Source organism: Ceratosolen solmsi, unplaced genomic scaffold (assembly GCF_000503995.2).
Source record: "Ceratosolen solmsi marchali unplaced genomic scaffold, CerSol_1.0 scaffold4, whole genome shotgun sequence".
Taxonomy (NCBI): Eukaryota; Metazoa; Arthropoda; class Insecta; order Hymenoptera; family Agaonidae; genus Ceratosolen; species Ceratosolen solmsi.
Window position 1 is genome coordinate 321269 of NW_011948449.1, and position 19353 is coordinate 340621.

Here is a 19353-nt window from a genome sequence, read left to right on the forward strand (position 1 = left end):
AGACGACTTACATTTACTAAAAATGAATGTTTGTTATGCTGCAATGGTAAATAATAAATTTACTTTATTTAATAAGTAATTTTTGTTTATGATTTTGCAAGTAATTTTTGTTAATATAATACACACTAGTTAAGAGAAAACTTCAAAGAAATTTGTTTTTGATGAGATGTTTGAAAAACGATCATCATCTCATTTATATTTTTGTATACTGAGAAAATTAAATCATTATTCCATTGATTATTTCGTTAACAAATTATTGTTTTTGTATAATAACATGATTTGTCAATAATTAACCTTCAATATACATGTATAGTGGTGGATTTTTAAATCCTTTTCAATCAATGGTGCAATTATAAAAATTTTCACAAAGAAGAAACTATTCATTATATAAATTGTTACAATTACAAAGGATCTTTATCTTCAATACAACAATAATAATAAAAAAATCATTGACGCCGTATAAAACTATGTTAATATAATAAAAAGAGCGTCTTTCATTTCTGTATGTAAAAAAAAAAAATAATATAAGTAATATATATAATTTACATTCATTTATATGCATAATAATTAATCAAAATAATGCGTACAATATTAAACTTCATATTTAATTCTAAACAATGAAATATTATGTTAAACTTTCATAAATTACTTTATATTGAACATAACTTAAAAAAATTGTAAGAAAATAATTATATTGTAAAATTAAAAATAAAAAAATTAATGAGTTATCAACATATGATATGTAAATCAAGGATTCTAATTTGTAATAGTCATAAATTGAAAGTAATTACTTGAAAATGATCTATTCATTCATTATTCCAGATTCCGTAAGTATCTTTTATAATATTTATTTCATCTGCAACATCTTAATTGTAAAAATGTGTTGGAAAATGCATGAAGAAATATTTCAATTATTTCCATTAAAAACAATATAATTCATTAATATTGAAATATAAAAGAAAAATTGATTAATTATATGTTATTTTGAACATATGTGTCTTGTTATTTAATATAGATCTACCCAATCAGAAGTATATGCAATGTCAAACATCGTGTGTGAAAAAGTTTACTAGTAAGTAAAATAAATATTGAAAATTCATCATAATATTCTTTATATGTTACAACGATTAATATTAAATAGAAGAATATTATTAAATATATTACTTATTTATTGTAATAAAAAATGTCTATATATTATATTTAAAAATATTGGTATATTATAGTCAGGCTAGTGATTCTATATATTTGGATACTCTTAATTCTATATAGATATTAAAGTGTTTATAACTAATGTACTGTTATTATTTATATTATTCTTTTTCCTATAATCGAACAGCATATTTGTGCAAAAAGTGAATGATTCTATAATTGAACAAAATCTATAATTTTCCTCTTCTCTGCATAGAATTTATTAATATTCATTGATTATATAAGCATTTTACATATTGCTTTTCCTGAGAAATAGATCCATAATCAAATCATTTAATTTTGTTATATAGTATTGATAGTATCTGTAAAGTTTAAATATCTAAGCTAATATTTTAGCTATTATTTCGAGATATGCAGTAGTTACTAGATTATGAAATTTGTATCCATTGTGTTGATATCAATTTTTTTTTAAAATAAATTACGATAATATAGAAACTTTATTTTTTAAGTTAGATTTAGAATGCTAGATATAACATTATATTAGCAATAAATAAATAATATGATTGTTGTTATAATTAAAGCACAAAATATTAAGTCTTAATGGTTTATTTTCTATTACATTGATTCTCTAACTTTAACTTCTTGGGACTATTCTCCTATTATTAATACGATTAAACATAATTCTGTTTATCTATTAACCACTTTGTCCTACACTTTCTTAAAATAAATTATAATATGCATTATTTATCTTAACATCTTGGTTCATTTATTGAAATACATCTACTTTGTTTATTTTCTGTTATTTAGAATCGACTCTCTACAATTCTAAAGCTCATTGTCTCGCAGGATGTAACGGTGAGATAAAAACTTATTGATTACTTTATATAATTATGTAATACAATAATTTATATAATATATTCTATAAATGTTCTTTCTTTTCAACTATTTACTTATGTAAAAATTATAATTGAGTTTTGTATTTCTTAATTTTTAATCATATGAATTTTAATTGATAATTATTATTATTAAAAATATAAAATTGTTTCTTAAATTTAAAATTAAGATTGAATAATTAAATTTTTATAAAAATATTCATTAGCTAATTATTAAAAAGAATAGATGCTCAGTATTCATATTAGATGTTAGAAATTTGTAATTAAATTATTATTTCCGAATATTGAATTTATACACTTATTTATATTCAATAATTTTAATATCATATTACATTATAAGTAAATAATAGATTTATCTAGATCAATATAGGAATTATTCAATAAATTAGAGAAATGCTTTTAAAAATTCATAATACCACATATGTTGAATTACATATTGAATTCTGATTTCATTTTTATTAACATTAAAATATTATCCTATTATTATTATGTACAAAATTAACTAAATACAAATTAATATATCATAATGCCATTAATATATTATAATATTATTGAAACTTTTCTTTTTAAAAAACGAGATTTACTTATTGTTCAGGTATAAGAGGTGTTAACTATTGCAAAAACCTTCACTGAGTTAGATTCAGAGTAGTGTTATATTTATTAAATTATTTCATAACGAAATCTTCTTTGAAATTTTTGATTTGCTCAAATAATTATAATTTTAATACATTATAATTTGTCATATTTTAAATGATTTTATTAATATATGTAATCATTAGACATATCACAGAAATACTTAACTGATTAATATGTAGTTGAATAAAATAATCATGACGTTACATCAAGTATCATAATGCCAGTGATAATTTAATTATATATCGGAATTTTTTATCTAAATAATCGAGATGTGACTGTTACAAATACAAAGTAAACCAAGTCTAGGTATCGTTGAAGTTTTTCAAACCAATCGAGTAGACTAATTACAACTTTTCAATCTAGAAACCATTTGAATTATTCAGCACCTAATTCCTTCGAAATGAGTTTATTAATAATCTTCTAAATTATTCTAATATTTGATCCTCATATTCAAACTAGTACTGACATTGGAAATAGTGGACATTGGAATAGTATTTTTATCGGTTTAAGTTATTCAAGATCGTAATTATTGTGATTGAAAGACGAATTATTAGATTTTCCTAATGAGCATTGTTTTTTAAGTTTCAACAGGGTAATACTATTTATTTAAAAATAGTTATTCTGCTTATTTGTAAACTAGTTTCGCTTATATCTTAATCATGATTATTTCTCGAGTAAAATAAAAATATCAAGATAAATAATATTATAATACAACATTTCAGTAACATTTCAGTGATAATATGTCAGACTTTTATTAAAAACAGTGATGCAAATTATATAAATTATGAAGAAAATAAATTAAAAATTAAAAAAGAATATAAATTAAAAAGGCGATAAAATCAATTAAGATCTTAATCAATAATAGACACATACAAAAATTTGAAAAACACTTTATGATTCTGTTTATCATTTGCGAAATTTATATTGACATTATGAGCAATGTTTATTTTTTATTTTGATATTCAGCATTTTCGATGAATCACGTCAAAATTTTCAATTGAATCTTTAAAAGTGGAACAAAAATATTAAATATATATAACTTTATGCTTAATTTATGAAAAATTAAAATTATATTATAAAAATTAAAAACGAGTCAATTATTACGTATCATTAAATTATTTATCTGAAAACAAAATCAACAAAAACTTGATAGTTACGTTGAAAATGATTTTAAACTAATACAGCTCAATATTTTTACCTTAAGATTATATAATTACTAATCTATTACATAAGGTTCAAATTAAATACTTAAAATTTATTGGTGTTTATTTATTTAGATTTGCTGAAGCATCTTTTTATATGTGCCATGTAAATATATAAATTGAAATGTAAAAATTTGTTTAATATTTACTCAAATAATCGACGTATGTAAATAATATGAGATGATAAACAATTAACTAGACAACTTAATACTATACTTCCATAATATATATATAATAAAACACGTATCTTTTCGCGCGATAAGACAATTTTTTCAAACTTACTGAAGATGAAGGCTCATAATATTTACTGGCAATACATTCATACTGACAGGACATGTTTGATGGGATAGATTTAAAAATTTAGTGTTTCAGCGGAAAAGTAAAATCAAATATGAGATTTGTATAATTCACTGTATATTGAATTATACACTTAACACGTGCAGGTCTTAAGATTGCATTAATGTATTTATAAAATATGATTTCTCCACTTGCCAAACGAACATAATGATGACAAAAGTTAGAAATTATTACTATTCTAAAAATTTATGAATCAAGTTCACGATATTTTAAATAATAAAGTATCCAATATATTTTATAACTAAGTTCTAAAATAATATTAGTAATAATACATCTTCAATAAAAAATTTTTATTATAAATCTATGTAAAATCATAAAAACTCTAACATAAAAAGTTAACTCAATGCATTATATACAGATTATATAAATATTTAGCATATAGATTGATATTATAAACTATTCCTTATTAAATGTGTGATTCATGTAATGACGTTCTCAAAGCTACCACAGTAATTCGCAAAAGATTAACATTCGTTAAAAAAGTCACATTGGTGTTTAATTGTCTTCACAATTTCAAAAATTAATTATAACTGTATTTACTTAAATAATGATTTCATTATATAACATTGTTTATGTATAAATATTTAAAAATATATAGTTATTATGGAAGAATGTAGAGTCGGTTGTACACACTCATGTAACGTAATATTCAGATATAGTAAGTACAATAAAGAAAATAGTTCTTATCATTATTTTTCACGGAAATATTGTCATTTAAATATATTAAAAATACTTATTTCAGAAAGACCTAATTTAACAACGCCACCAAGATCACATGATATAGATTTATCATTAAGGCTTTAAAGAATTGGAAACATCATTAAAATATAAAAGAATTGTACAGTAATACAGATATGTAAATATAGTATATCAAACATGTATTTCTGAATAGTATACTTTTACATACACTTTCATCTAATATTCAATATTAATCAATTTACAGAAACATATAATTTCCATAAAATTAATTACTTACGATATATAAAATGATTGATTTAATGCAAAATTATTTTAAGTAAATTTTTTTTCTTCAAATTGATAATTGCTGGGTAAGTAAAATTTTGTAATATAAGTGTGATTTCTTATATGAAATTAGGAACTGATAAAACAAAGTATGAATCATTAATGTTTATTGAAAAAAAGTTTCTTGATGAAAATTCTTACAAATAATTAATAGTATATTATTAGTAGAAAAACATTAATATTATTAACAATTAGTTTTAATAATTAATAATTTATAACAATATTGTTATTTACCTATATTTTTGTTACATATTTGTTCATGGAACAATTGTTCATGACAGAGTAATTAATGTTAAAACTGGTGCAACGTGCTTTACAATATACAAATACGTTTTCCAGCAATTCGGTATAACCGAGTAGTGATAAAATAACCAGTTATATTAACTCCTAAGTCTAATTACTGACTTTTCAAAATCGTCCAATTTTTATTCAATTCATTAGCAAATTGTGAAATTCGTGTATTGATTTTATTTGGCCAACCGTACTTATAACTATTAAATCCAATATCATTTTTTAAATTTGATGATTGCTATAGCGTGTATTTTTCAAATTTTGACACGATATAGTCTTCCTTCTTGTAGTGGTCATCTTCTGGAAATTTTCAAACAATATTAGAATCTGACTAGTTTTGATCAATTCGTTTTCTATGTTAAAAGATGAGAAGCCTACTATATTTGTTGATGTAAATCAACATAGTGTGTCGCAAGATAAAATGTTTTCGTAAAAGGTGATATTTTTTTCCAGATGAATAGATTTATCGTAATTCATAAATATGGATTCACTATAACAGTAGTATCTAATACAATAGTATCTATATCTCTATCTATTTATCATGAATTTTTACACAATGGTAAATGATTCCGTATATACAAATAAATAAAATATATGATTAGGTTAAGATTCAATATAATATTAGATAGATAAAGTATATCATTATTTATTTTATTAAATTTTATAATTTACAAATTGTAAATACTTTAAAAAATGTAATCAGAAATTTCATAAAATATAATTAGTATATAACTAGTTTTTTAGAAATCATATTTATGTTACATCTTATATTTAAATTGATACTTTTACTTCAATTAGATTTATAAGCAAAAAATATAAAATCATACTTTTTATGAAATTATATTAAATTCATTTTATTATTTGTTCTTATTTGTACATAAATATCATTAATAATTCAAGTGATTTACTTCTAAAATAATACAATATCTTTTATAAGTGAAGAGTGTATTATAGTGCTATGTCAACTTTTACCAGATGTAGAAAAATTAATTTCATTGGTGTCCCTACATTCATTAAATAATGATGAGATTTCTTCCTCAGTCATATCAAGCATGTTGCATTGAAATTCATCTGAAAAGGCTCTCTTTAAGACTGGAATTACATCATGTACGCTAATATTGGTCAAAAGTTCTTTGCTTAGACTCGCTACGCTCTTGCCCTCGATACCACAAGGTACAATATGCTCAAACCAATCTAGATCAATGTTGCAGTTAAGTGCAAGTCCATGACTTGTGACAAATCTACTGGCATGAATACCGATTGCACAAATTTTTCTATCCTCTATCCATACTCCAGTATCAGGAGATGTTTTACCCTTAAGTCCAAATTCTGCACACAATCTAATAATCATACGTTCGATTTTTGATACATAGCAACGTACATTTGTGCGAAAATCTTTAAGGTTGATTATTGGATAGGCGACCAGCTGTCCTGGTCCATGAAATGTTATAAGACCACCACGATTCGTGCGATAAAATTCAGCATTGAGAGCTCTGAGTCGTGATTCTTCTTCATGAGTGTAAATTTTATTACGAATTCCAACAGTATATACTGGATTATGCTCTAAGAGTACAAGGCTATTCGGACTGTCATTCTGCGGCTTCTCGTGATGTCGGTTTATCAAAGATTTTTGTAAGAGTAGACCAGTTTTATAGCTTAGACGACCAGTCCATACAACTTTTACGATTCTAGCAGTCATTCTACACTTTGTTTTCGTTTTTTTCTCTTTTTATTTTTATTTAACAACAGTTTTCAAGTATATATATACATAATTTTTAGTTTGTGCACTATTTAATATTTAATAACAATTTTTTCTTATTCGAAAAAATCTCACTCTAAGATACTAATCCTGTCTGTTCCTTAATCTGTCCTAAAATCTTATTTTTCTCTTCAATTTTAAGATAAAGTAGCAAGGAGACCTATGAAAGAAATTTTTATTAATATTTCTAAGAATGAAATAATTTGAAAAGAAAGAAAAATTGAGTTTATTTTTTAAATTATAGAAAAATCATTATTATTAAATAAAATTAGCTATTGGCATATTTTAAATATATAGAATTCTTGATCCATCAATGCAAGTAAATAAGATAATTTTAAACAATCGCTTTCAATTTATAAATAATTTGATCTTGCTGACTATTTATTCAATAATATATTTAAAAAATATTTCATCTATTAATATAAATAAAATTTATACAGTTGATATAACATTTAAATAATTTACTTTTTAACTTTTAGCTTTAAAATAATTAGCGATTAATAATTTTCAATAAAATACTTAGCAGTAAACATTTATTTTTATAAATTATTTTATAACATCATTACATAAAACAGGAGACTATTCATAATCAATTCAGTCAAGCAAGTACAAACTTAATTTGTTACATATAAACTCTATATTACTCTTATTTAAAATTCATATTTATCAAAAAAACACAAAATCTTACAATAAACATAATTTTATGTATTGTATAGAACTAAAATTAAATTTATAATTTATAGGATTATAATTTATAATTTAAAAAAAAAAAAGAAAAAAAACATAATTTATTATTTTAAATTTATATAAATAAAACTTACAAAAGCATCAGTCGCAGCATAAAGTTTTTGTGCACTATTTAATGGATGAATATGCCATTTACTTCTTCTTACTGATGGATCTTTATTAATGTGTTTTTCCAACTTTATTGAAAAAATATTTATTAATATACGTATAAAAAAAAAATATATATATATATGCATATAATTATAGAAATAAAGTAATTACTTACCAAATAGGCAGTTAATTTCTCTAAACTCCAACGACACGATCGTTTCAAAATTTTATTTGCATATGTACCACAATCCAAGCAATTATTATCAACAACTTTCTGTCCTGGAAACTCTTTAAAATCTCTTGTTAATTTCCAAATATCACTAAAAGTATATTTTTTTAATAAATTTGCAGTTTAAAATTATGGTCATCTTATAAAATTGTTTATAAATAAAATATTTAATTATACATTAAAAACTCACTTTTTAATATTGACACCAACAAGTTTTACTTTAGGATGACTTAAAAGTGCAATGAAGCTGGCAGGTAACTTTTGAATATTATACACATGTAATAAATAGCATACAGCTTCTGATAAACAAATTTGAACCAAAGCAGTTTTTCCACTTCCAGTTTGAAAGCTAAATGGCCACTCTAGATCAAAACCCACTGGTACTATTAAGTCTGTCTTATTTTCCACCTCTGTTCTATTGTGTAAAGATAATAAATTTTGTAAAGCAATAACAAAACAAATCAAAATATAAAAATATAAACTTACAATAAGCTGTCACAAACTTTGGCACAGTCATAGAAATCACTAACATAATCGATGATGCCTTTAAATATAACTGGAGATAAGTTTTCATTTTTTATACTTGGAATTATTTTTGGTGGCTTAACAAATATAAAATATATATTATTATAAATCAATAAGTTAGAATAAAACAAAAATTAAGTATGTATCATTATTATATAATAGAAGAAAAGATATTTAATTTTACTTTTTCGTCTGATTTAAGGTTTCTTGTTGACCTTCGACATACTATAGAATCATTATCAACTGTTGATGTTTCTTTGGTTTTTGTATTTTTCTATAAATAAAATATTTGTAGATGTTAAAATACTTATAAATTGTTTGAAAATATCAAATATTATTTCTATTATTATTGATATAAATCAGTATACAAAATTATTATACTAATGTATATGTTACATTTTTATGATAAATTATATTTAAGTCAATTAACATGCAAAACTGATCAAAAGTATATAAATAAATTTCATTATTCGTACTCATCACTTAATAAATAAACTAATTTATAAAAAAGAAAATGAAAAATATTGTGGTTAAAATTTCAAACATGCTTTATATCTTGACAATTAAAGTAATAAAATTATTATTTATAAGACAAATTTCTAAAATGTTCACGTAATCGTAAGTTCACACAAAGCTAAAGTTCCTAAAGTTATATGAAATTCAATTTTCTTTATAACCTAACCTCTTTTTTTAACCAGCTAGTTATCGACCGCAACCTTTTCGATTCCCTTTGTTTAGACATCAGTAATATTATAATATTCTAGTTATATATGAGCTTTGTATCACGTGTTATTATGAAGCTATGATCTTTTAAAGAAAAGGATAATATGCTCCAAAAATTGTAAATTGTTGTGTCGTATGTACAACTAGATTTCCCGCTTAAAAATTAATAGCATTAGTGACATCTATACTTTAATATAGTAACCATAATATTTAAAAGCTGATTTCTATGTATATACATTTTTACGTTTAAATAATATAGTTTAGAGAATATTGGAATAATTACTGTTCATCTTTTAACATTAATTTAAATGTATAAATATAGAATATCAATTATAAATTATATACGACTATAATGATTCTTATTCAAATTCTTCATTTAAACAAAATGAATTACCAATCTCCGAATTAATAATGAATATGAATGATAATAATTGTACCTCAATACTTTAACAACAGTGTATGCACAGAATCAACGTAAAGAATTTAATGCCGATAAAATATTAAAACAAATTAATATAAATTGAATGCAATTAATGAAAAAAAAAAAATTATCTGGGCAGCTTGAAAAACTTATATATCACTATTTTAATATAAATTCTTAACGACAAAACAGGAATTTATTTTTTAAGTTTATAATATAAAATGAATCAGAATTATCACAATATCACTATTATCACTTGCTATAAATCAATAACGTAGTTTATCTGATAAACTAGAGAAGTAATACATTTTACATATTTAAATAGTGAAAATTATACATATCAAGAAAATATGTATAAAAAAATATTAAAATATAGTTAAGTGAAATAAAAGAAAATGTAAGGAATGATCTTAGCTACAGAGTCCTACAGCATGGTATTGATTTTAAGTGCTACTGTTTAAACTAGATCATTGAACAAGTGCACTTCGAATCGTTAAAATGTTCAGAAGTAGATAATCTAGTGTACTAACACATTTGATTTGATATTTCATTTTTCAATGCTTTAAAAATTTATTACCCATCTGAATATTTTTATACTAAACATTTTAAGCGCAAATCATGTGAATATATAATTTAGATGTAAGGTAGAGATTTCCCATATTTAGATGTCAAGAAAATTTTTTTAAATTAGCTGCGACAATACACAATTCATCAAAAAATGGATGAATTCTTTTATAGCATAATGAAAATAATGTTTAAAACTTTTCACTGTAACTTCTCAAAATCTGTTAAAATGTGAAACTCTTGGTGAAGCGAACGATTTTATCTTTTTTCTTTGTATAATTTTTGCGTTTGCCTAGTAATCAATCGCCTAGTAAATAATTAATTATTCCTTATAACTTAATTTCATAATTTTCGAGGTGTGCGAACTGCTGAATAATAAAATAAAGGTTAAAGAAAAACTGTTTCATACAAGCACCAATGTAAATTGCTCCGATTATAAAGTTTTTGAAAACTATTGCAATACAATTTGTGTCTGATATCCACCAAATTTGCTCAAATGTTCTGTACAATGTATTTGTAGTTCATCGTGTGGAAAAGGTAAGAATGTCTAGTCTGGTAAAGTTTCATCTACTAGTATTTTTAAAAATTTTAAATTTACAGCTTAATTGTTTAAAATGTTATTAATTGTTTAAAATGCTTAAATTGTTAAACATCGTAATCTGTATTAAAAAAAAACAACACCCTCTCAACAAAAATATAAGTACATATAAATATGTTTTATTTTTTTAATTAACTTAGTATTATGTTTCTTATTATTAAGTTTAATATTAAGCCATTAAAGATATGTTTTAATAATTTTGAATGTAATAGATTATTATTTAGTTATGTAGCACAACTTAAATCGCAGTACCCGTAATAAATGAATAATATACATTTTAATTATTCTAACATATTTCTGCTACGGTTGAATTTTAAATTCTAAAATATAAATGTACCTAATGGGAAAGATCAAGTATTTTCGAATGAATGAATGAAACGTAATTCTCTATTATCTATGGTTATTAATATTAAGTAAAGTCTGGGAAATTCGCCAGTGTAACAAATAACAAGAATAATATTTCATTTTTTAGCTATCACATATAAACACCTAAATGTATTAAACAATAGCATCCTTGTATTGATCTTTCAAATTTCATAATTTTACAAAAAGGTATAACAAAAATGAATGAAAAAATTGTATATGCCGATAATTAAGTTTGCTTCACTATATGTGCGTCATTTACTTATTTTTCCTTTGCTACCTCGACCATAGAAGTGGAGAAAAAATTCGAATCGCTCTTCGTTTCTAATTACTTTCACAAGTTTTTTCGTTTTTTTTTTAAGGTTGTGGCTTACTAGGTTATTTATTTCAATTGTATAGTTGAATTTTTATTTTTTCAAGATACCAATAATATTTTATTTAATTTGTTTTTTTTATCCTTACATATAGTCCAAATTAGTATTTTAACTGAGAATAATACCAATACCATTTCTTAATTGAAATTGGATGATTTTACCATCCATTAACATAATTATTTTTAGTTGAAAGAAAGACATATTTTTGTATTTAGCTTTTCAAATTACTGTTCCAATTTATATTCAACGAATGCAACTATTTCCATTAAAATAATAAAAATCCATTTTCATTAAGAATTTTCAATACAAATATTAAATACTACATATAATTTTAAACTCTAATTTAAACCTGTTTTAATTAGTAGTAACTATTCTGGATCATACAAATATATAAAATAACTTAAGAAACATACGTTAATTAAATGAAAGTTTAAAAATAAAAAGTAATTATAATAAGTGCATATTAGTTTATAGAATTATTATATAAAAAAAGAAACTATTAGTTTTCACTAGTTCAGAGTAAATTACCTAAAATCGTTGTAGGAAAAACTTCTATACTTGTCGATGCTTCTAATTACTGATGTCCGAAGTTGCGTCCTTTTATATGACCGTTAATGATTTAATTTTCATTTGTCATTCGTCAATATTACGAGAACTCGAGAATAACGATGGAGGTTCTGTTTTGTATCAATGAATTATTTATTTTTTATTTATAATTACTCCTTATCAATTCTTTGGAATCATTTGATTTTTATTATGAATTTCCAATATATTTTATTCATTAATGATATTCATTGATGAAGTAAAATTTCATTTACGTATTGGTATAATTGTTTTGTTATTTTGAAATTGAATAACAATAATTTCTATATATATTATCATAGATATCAATTTACACACAATCCAAGTTTTAGTATTTATAAAGACATAAACGTTATATTAAATTAAATAATATGATAATTATGTTATTCAATTAATTTTTAAATTAATTAATTAAAAGAAACTAATTATACAAAATTCGTTATAAAAAAATCTTCAAAAGAAATTACTGAGACATACACTTTCATTACTGCATAAAATCAGATAAACGTATTGAAAATAAAATATGAAATCTATAATTATAGTAACTTATAATTAAATTTATACTATATATTTATAATATTAAATTATATATGCATTTGACTATTATAAGATTATAAAATTTTAAATTATACTTGACGTTATGAAAAATGGTTTTAAATTAAAATTTTGTTCTCTTGAAAAATGTCCTAATTATTATACAGAGTAAATGTACCGTCAAAAAAAAGAAAGTACATTAAGTCATATTCTTCTCTTGTAGTATTATTATATTGTTTTTATTTTTTTATATGGAATTTATTTATAGAATATTTATTTGTGCAATATTAATCCAATTTTATTTAAACAAATTATTAATAGCTATGTCAGTCGCCTTCCTGAAAAGTAACGGTTCTTTGTTTATTTTGATAGAAAATTTTCAAATTAATTAGTTGAAATGTTTTGGTAATGGTGAAAGTTCGCTCTCAATTTTCTTTATGAAAGCATATCAATCATCACTTTTAAAATTTTGAATTCTTTAGTAATACGTTTTTTCTCATTACCATCTGTCAACATTTTTATACTTTAGACACATCAATAATTTTATCTGTTAGAACAATATAATAAAGTTTATAAAATATTTTGAGCATATTTTTTCACATATAGTTTACTAATTGAAATAGTAAATATTACCAAGTATTATTAATAAGTAAATTTTACAGAAAAGCATATTACTATATTATATTATACATAATATATGATTATATTAGATTTCTTTTGTAAATCATAAAACTGAAAAGGGTCTTGAATTATTTTTAATTTGAATGTTAAGTTTATCAATTTTGTAATAAAAAGTTACTATTTTTTATAATATACAAAACAAACTGCAAAATTAGAACTTATGGTAAAATAGAATCATAATTAATTTTATGTATTCTGTATTATTAAGTAATATTATAAATAAAAATATCTTTATTAATTTATTAAATTAAATTTATTATAAATTCATTAATTTAGGCTCAAACACTAAATATGCTATTATCGTAGAAATAAATGACATTAACGGCAAATTTTTGTGCATATTTTATATACATATTTTATTTCTTGGTTTTTCAAGGAAATCTCACGTTGATTTGTAAAAATTTTATTTATTTATACATTCTTATAAAATAGTAGTATCATTCAAATATTAGAAATAGAACGTTTTTTAGTCTTAAACTTTATTATTATTTAATTAAATAAGCATTAAATCAATTATTATTATTTAATTTTAATAAACATTGCAAAATTATGTAATTAGGGGCTATAATAATTTATCTTTATGATAAATTTTAGGTTGTTTAAATATATACATACATATTTTATCGAGCGTAAACGTTAAAATTTAAGTTACAAGTCCTTAAGACCCGATTTTATCAATGTGAAAGAATTTTCTTATTACATGATACATAATTCTAAATTATTATTAATTTTAAAATACAGCCATGAAAAACACATATGGTTAAAAATGAAAGACAAAGTATCAATTGGATAAATCAATTAAAATATCAACCAAGAATTAATTTATGCATACTATTTGTGAAATCTGTTATCAGAAACATATAATTTTAAGTTATAAATTTACTTTCGAAAACGGAAGCTTAATGCAGTTTTTGCAAATACCAGAATATTCATATTTTGTTATATGCATAATTTTATTCTAAGATTTTTCATAAATATAAAAATATTATTAAAAATAATTATATAAAAATAATTATATTGATTAAGATGTAAATCATTATTGTTTTACAATTTTTTTATGTATGCTAAATCAAAGCCGAATATTCAATAGAAAATATTTTAATCACTATTTAACTTAAAATATAATATTTTAACTTATTTCACATCAGTATTAAATAATTTATCTAGTTATATTTATAATAAATTTTACAAAAAATAATGTAATTGTTTATATTTAAGTATAAAATAAAATTTATATTTTAACTTAACATTTTAATGTAGAAATAATGTGTTCTATGTTTATTTCATCTTTGAAAATAATAATTCGAAAGATATGGAAGATACTAAAATTTTTTAGTAATTTGCAACCACTACACTTCTTTCACTAATTGAAAATTTTTTTACAAATTTTTTAAATATAAATCACTAACAAAATAATAAAAATTTTGTTCCAAGCTTTGCTTGCTTTGAGCTTTGCTTGCTTTTAGACCAAGCAATCAATTAAATTGTTAAATAAAAATATAAAAAATGAAAATAATAATAAAATTATTACGACAATAAAACAAACGAAGCCTACTTTCAGAATAAGTCTGCTTAGCAAGTAATAAGTTGTATATACAATCTCAATTAGAATGTTATTTTGTCAATATTATGTATTGATTATTCGCTTTATATATTATACATTCATAAACTTTTTATTACCAAATGTTACAAAACAATCTGCATTTATTATTATTTTTGTAAAAATTCGAAATTTTTGAAATAGTAAAACCTATGTATTTTCAAAGTAAAAGGCTATTGTTTCGAAATAATATTATGCATTAAAAATTTACAGGGATTAGTGATCAATATACAGAACGAAAGGAAGAAGAGTTTTAATTAAAAATAAAAATGAAATATCATCATGAGGATTTTATTAGAATGAATTACTAACTACCCTTGAATGCTATATAGAATGTATATTTTAACGATTTGTCAAATTCATATTGTGGATTTCATTAATTGTTTCAAATATTATGAAGCGTTCAAGAATTTGGCTTTTATTATTTAACTTGATATGCGGTAGCGTGTCTTTGATCAATAATTTACTATTAGCCAGATACGTATTAAAGAATATTATATAAATATTCAACGATAAATAAGCAGTGGGCATAAGTTTAATTGGTAAGTGAATTCAAAAGAATAATGAAACAAAGAAAACCAAAGCATAAGGCATAAATATTTATTTTTGTTATAGTTAAATCAATGGCAAACATCCTGAGCTCTCTGAACGATTTTAAAAATATTAATTACTATAATATGTTGTGACTAAGCATTAAAAGCGAGAAAGTTTTGTATGAAAATAGTCGTGCGATTTGTAAGAGACAAAAGTAAAAGTCAAGAGACGCGCGTATATCGTAAAAGTTAGCCAAGATCCCGCGGCGGTATGCACAGTTCGCATACACGGCCACGTACTGAACAAAAATATCGAGAGAAGCGATTTATCATAGAGTGCGGAGGAGAGAAAGGCTGTGCGACGGGCCGCGCTCCGTTATTTATCTATTACAAGTCACCACTCACTCGACTTCGATTCTCCTTTTTTCATTACTTCTAGCTCTACATCCACAATATTATATATGCGCAGTCTGTTTTATCCTACCAATAATCCTATGCTTTTTACACGTAAACCGATATTGTTTGAAACACGTGTGTGTTCTGGACAGACGAACATACCTCAACTTTATGAGCTTCTACATATGTTAAATAGTGGAGAAGTTCATAATGTAGGGTAATTTAATTTACTGAAAAGTCATATGACGTTGCCAAAATTTTATAATTGCAAAAAGTAAATAGAATTTAAAACGCCAAGTAAAATATCACAATTATAAAAAGGAATAATTAACATAGTCTTTTATAGTTCAATTTTGAAAAAGATTTTACAAAATACATAAATTTAATGTAACTGAAATAATTAAATTAATAAATGGTAAAAAACAATTCGAATGGTTTAGATTTTATGTTTATCAAAATTTTTGTTTTTCAAAGCACTATTTACATAAATAAAGAATATTAAAACATTTGTTTCCTTTAATATCTTTACTTTATGATATACAATATTATGATTTACAATATTATGAATACTTGATTTTAAATTGAAACAAAAATAATTTTTATGAATGATTAAATACGTGAAATAAGAATTTAACTAAAAATGAAAATTCTAACTATTTGAATATACAATATTATATATTAAAGTTGTGTATTTAAGATAGTGAAACTACTTCTATAAAAAATAGTATTTTTTTTATTTAATTTTCTAAAGTTTAGGAAAAAATTATTTTATTAAAATAAGATTCATATACATTTTAAATAGAATATTTTAAATAGAAATATAGAATTTTAAACTCAACCATTGATTAACGTCCGAGATAAATCTTGAAATAATCCTTTTTGACCATTCATTTTACAATGCTGGTTCAATATTAAATGCTAATATTTATATTTTGCATATTAACATTCAATTTTCTTATTATACTGTTGAAATTTGAATATTTAAAATATTTGGTAAAAATATCTTATTAATATGTTATAACTTATTTAAAATTTAATTAAAAAAACTAATTCAATTCTAAATATAGTCTCCCTTTTATGTATTGCCTGATTCAATCGATACTTATAATCAAAATTTTTCATTTTGAGATAATGAAAAGTAAAATTATAGTATTCCATCCAAAGATTAATCGTTCGCATTTAAAATTTTTTAATTTATTTTAATATTTCGTTAACTTATTAATAGATGTCGTAGAAATTTTTTATTTTGTGTTAAATTAATTATAAATACAGTTTAAATAAAAATTGGTATTTCAGAATTTATATTGACATTGGATTTTGGAAACTATAATATTAATTTACAATTACATGTTTATTTAATAAGATATCTAATTTGTAATTTTAAATATCTGTGTTAATTAATAAATATAATATCAGCAAAAGGTAAACAAATTTTATTTAAATTATTAAGTTGAAAATATTAACAATGTCTATAATTAAAAATTTGGAATTTTAAAAATATAGCTCTTTAAAAATGAGAACTACTTTTGTGTATTCGTTGTGTTTGACCATTGTTTCAAGATTATTACGTATACTTTAGTGAATTTCCATTAATAAAATCGCCACTATTTAGTACTTAATATATAATAAAACATTTTAACGTAATTAAAGAATAAAAATTCTATGTATTATGTTGTTGCTAACATTAATATTGAAAAGATAATGATTTAAGTTACATTGTAAACTAAATAGGTTTTCAATCATTCAATGCGATTTCATATTAATCATTTAAAAGTTCTAAGTAATCAACTGTTGAACAGTCGATGCATTATATTATAACAATTTGGTATTTAATTATAATAAATTGTTTTTAATGTTATATAAATACGCTGGTAAGTGGACACATTCGGATAAAGTACGGAAATATTGAAAATAAAAATGATGGAAAATGGTAAAATCATAGATTTTTGAAGTAATGGCAGCAGCAGTAACGATAACGATGGTGACGGCGATCGATGAAAATTAGAAAGTGAATGAAATGACTGCAGACCGCGCTCAGAGGAAACCCTCTCTCTCTCTCTCTCTCTCTCTCTCTCTCTCTCTTTCTCTCTCTTGGTCGGCGATCACTTTCCTTGGCCCTGGCAGTGGCGGACGCCCGTGGAGACGCGAGTAAGTCCGGAGTCGCGTTCGTACACTTAACTCTTACAGTCTTTCTCGCTTGTTGCGACGGAGATGTATTTGGGGATAGTAATCACAGTCACTTAACACCACCAATCAGTATTCTTGGGGAATGGATTATGGAGGACCGATTCCGCGGTATTGCTTAAATTCATCGCGCTCACTGAACTTGACGAAAATCCCGAAGGAAAGTGAGGATGGGTATTAAAATCGACCGGAACTAGTGGAAGTGCTCACAGCCGAGTCATCGGTAAAAGCTCCAATCAAAATAGAGTTCTACGATTCAAAAGCAGACTTGGCTATTCGGAATTGCTGTTTGCTTTTAGGAAGAATGTGTTTTTTATTTGCTCGCACCAATTCCATTCATAACTAGCTATAATTAAAGTTACCAAAACTGAATAAAGAATATCCACACAAAATGAAAATGACGCAAGTCAAGCTTTTTGCAATTATTCTTTTCGCACTCGTTCAAAAAAGTCTGACAATGATGAAATCTATGAAAGACGACCATACTAGTAAGTATTGTACAGTAAAAGTATTTCATTTGTCTTATAGTTGCTTTCACTAGAACACCAAAGCTCCGTTTCGAATTTTATTTGAACTAAACTAGGGCTTTTAAATGAATGTTACAATATAAATGTTTTCTTTAATTAAGAAAATTTGATTTATTATAGACATTTGTCAATATATTTATTTGTACCGAAGTCTCAATAAGACTGATATAAATTTAGAAATGACATTTTAATCAGTAGTACAATTCTTAAAATGAGTAGTACCAGGTTCTGAGAATTGTGCTGTAATCAAATATATACTTCTTTCTACTAATTAGAATGAGACTCACTTAAGAATATAGATAATGAAAATTTTTAATTTCCCCGTACTCCTAATAATCCATTTAGAACAAAAATTTTTAAAATAATTTTTTT

At 23.0% G+C, this 19353-nt stretch overlaps 3 protein-coding genes across 3 annotated transcripts in view; 1 reads left to right on the forward strand and 2 right to left on the reverse strand.

Moving 5' to 3' along the window:
• LOC105366487 (chymotrypsin-like elastase family member 2A) overlaps positions 1-19353 on the forward strand; it is a 28869-nt gene continuing 9516 nt past the window's right edge. Inside the window, exons 1-3 of the mRNA XM_011504944.1 lie at positions 1-46; positions 1016-1072; positions 1957-2004. Of these exons, the coding sequence (XP_011503246.1) occupies positions 1036-1072; positions 1957-2004 (85 nt within the window). The 5' untranslated portion in view covers positions 1-46; positions 1016-1035. The remainder of the gene's footprint in view (positions 47-1015; positions 1073-1956; positions 2005-19353) is intronic.
• On the reverse strand, positions 6467-7260 carry Lipt2 (Lipoyl(octanoyl) transferase 2). The gene has a single exon (XM_011504860.1). It carries the CDS (start codon positions 7248-7250, stop codon positions 6513-6515), a length of 738 nt encoding a protein of 245 aa, XP_011503162.1. The 5' UTR covers positions 7251-7260; the 3' UTR covers positions 6467-6512.
• Positions 7324-8975, reverse strand: WRNexo (WRN RecQ like helicase; the record flags this gene model as incomplete). Its single annotated transcript, XM_011504859.1, has 5 exons — positions 7324-7470; positions 8132-8233; positions 8323-8467; positions 8567-8791; positions 8863-8975. Coding segments are annotated over 5 exons (669 nt in total), but the record flags the coding sequence as incomplete, so codon positions are not given.

What these genes read in the sequence shown, in the direction of transcription:
- Lipt2 (XM_011504860.1), bottom strand. Translation starts at nt 7,250, where the DNA reads ATGACTGCTAGAATCGTAAAAGTTGTATGGACTGGTCGTCTAAGCTAT.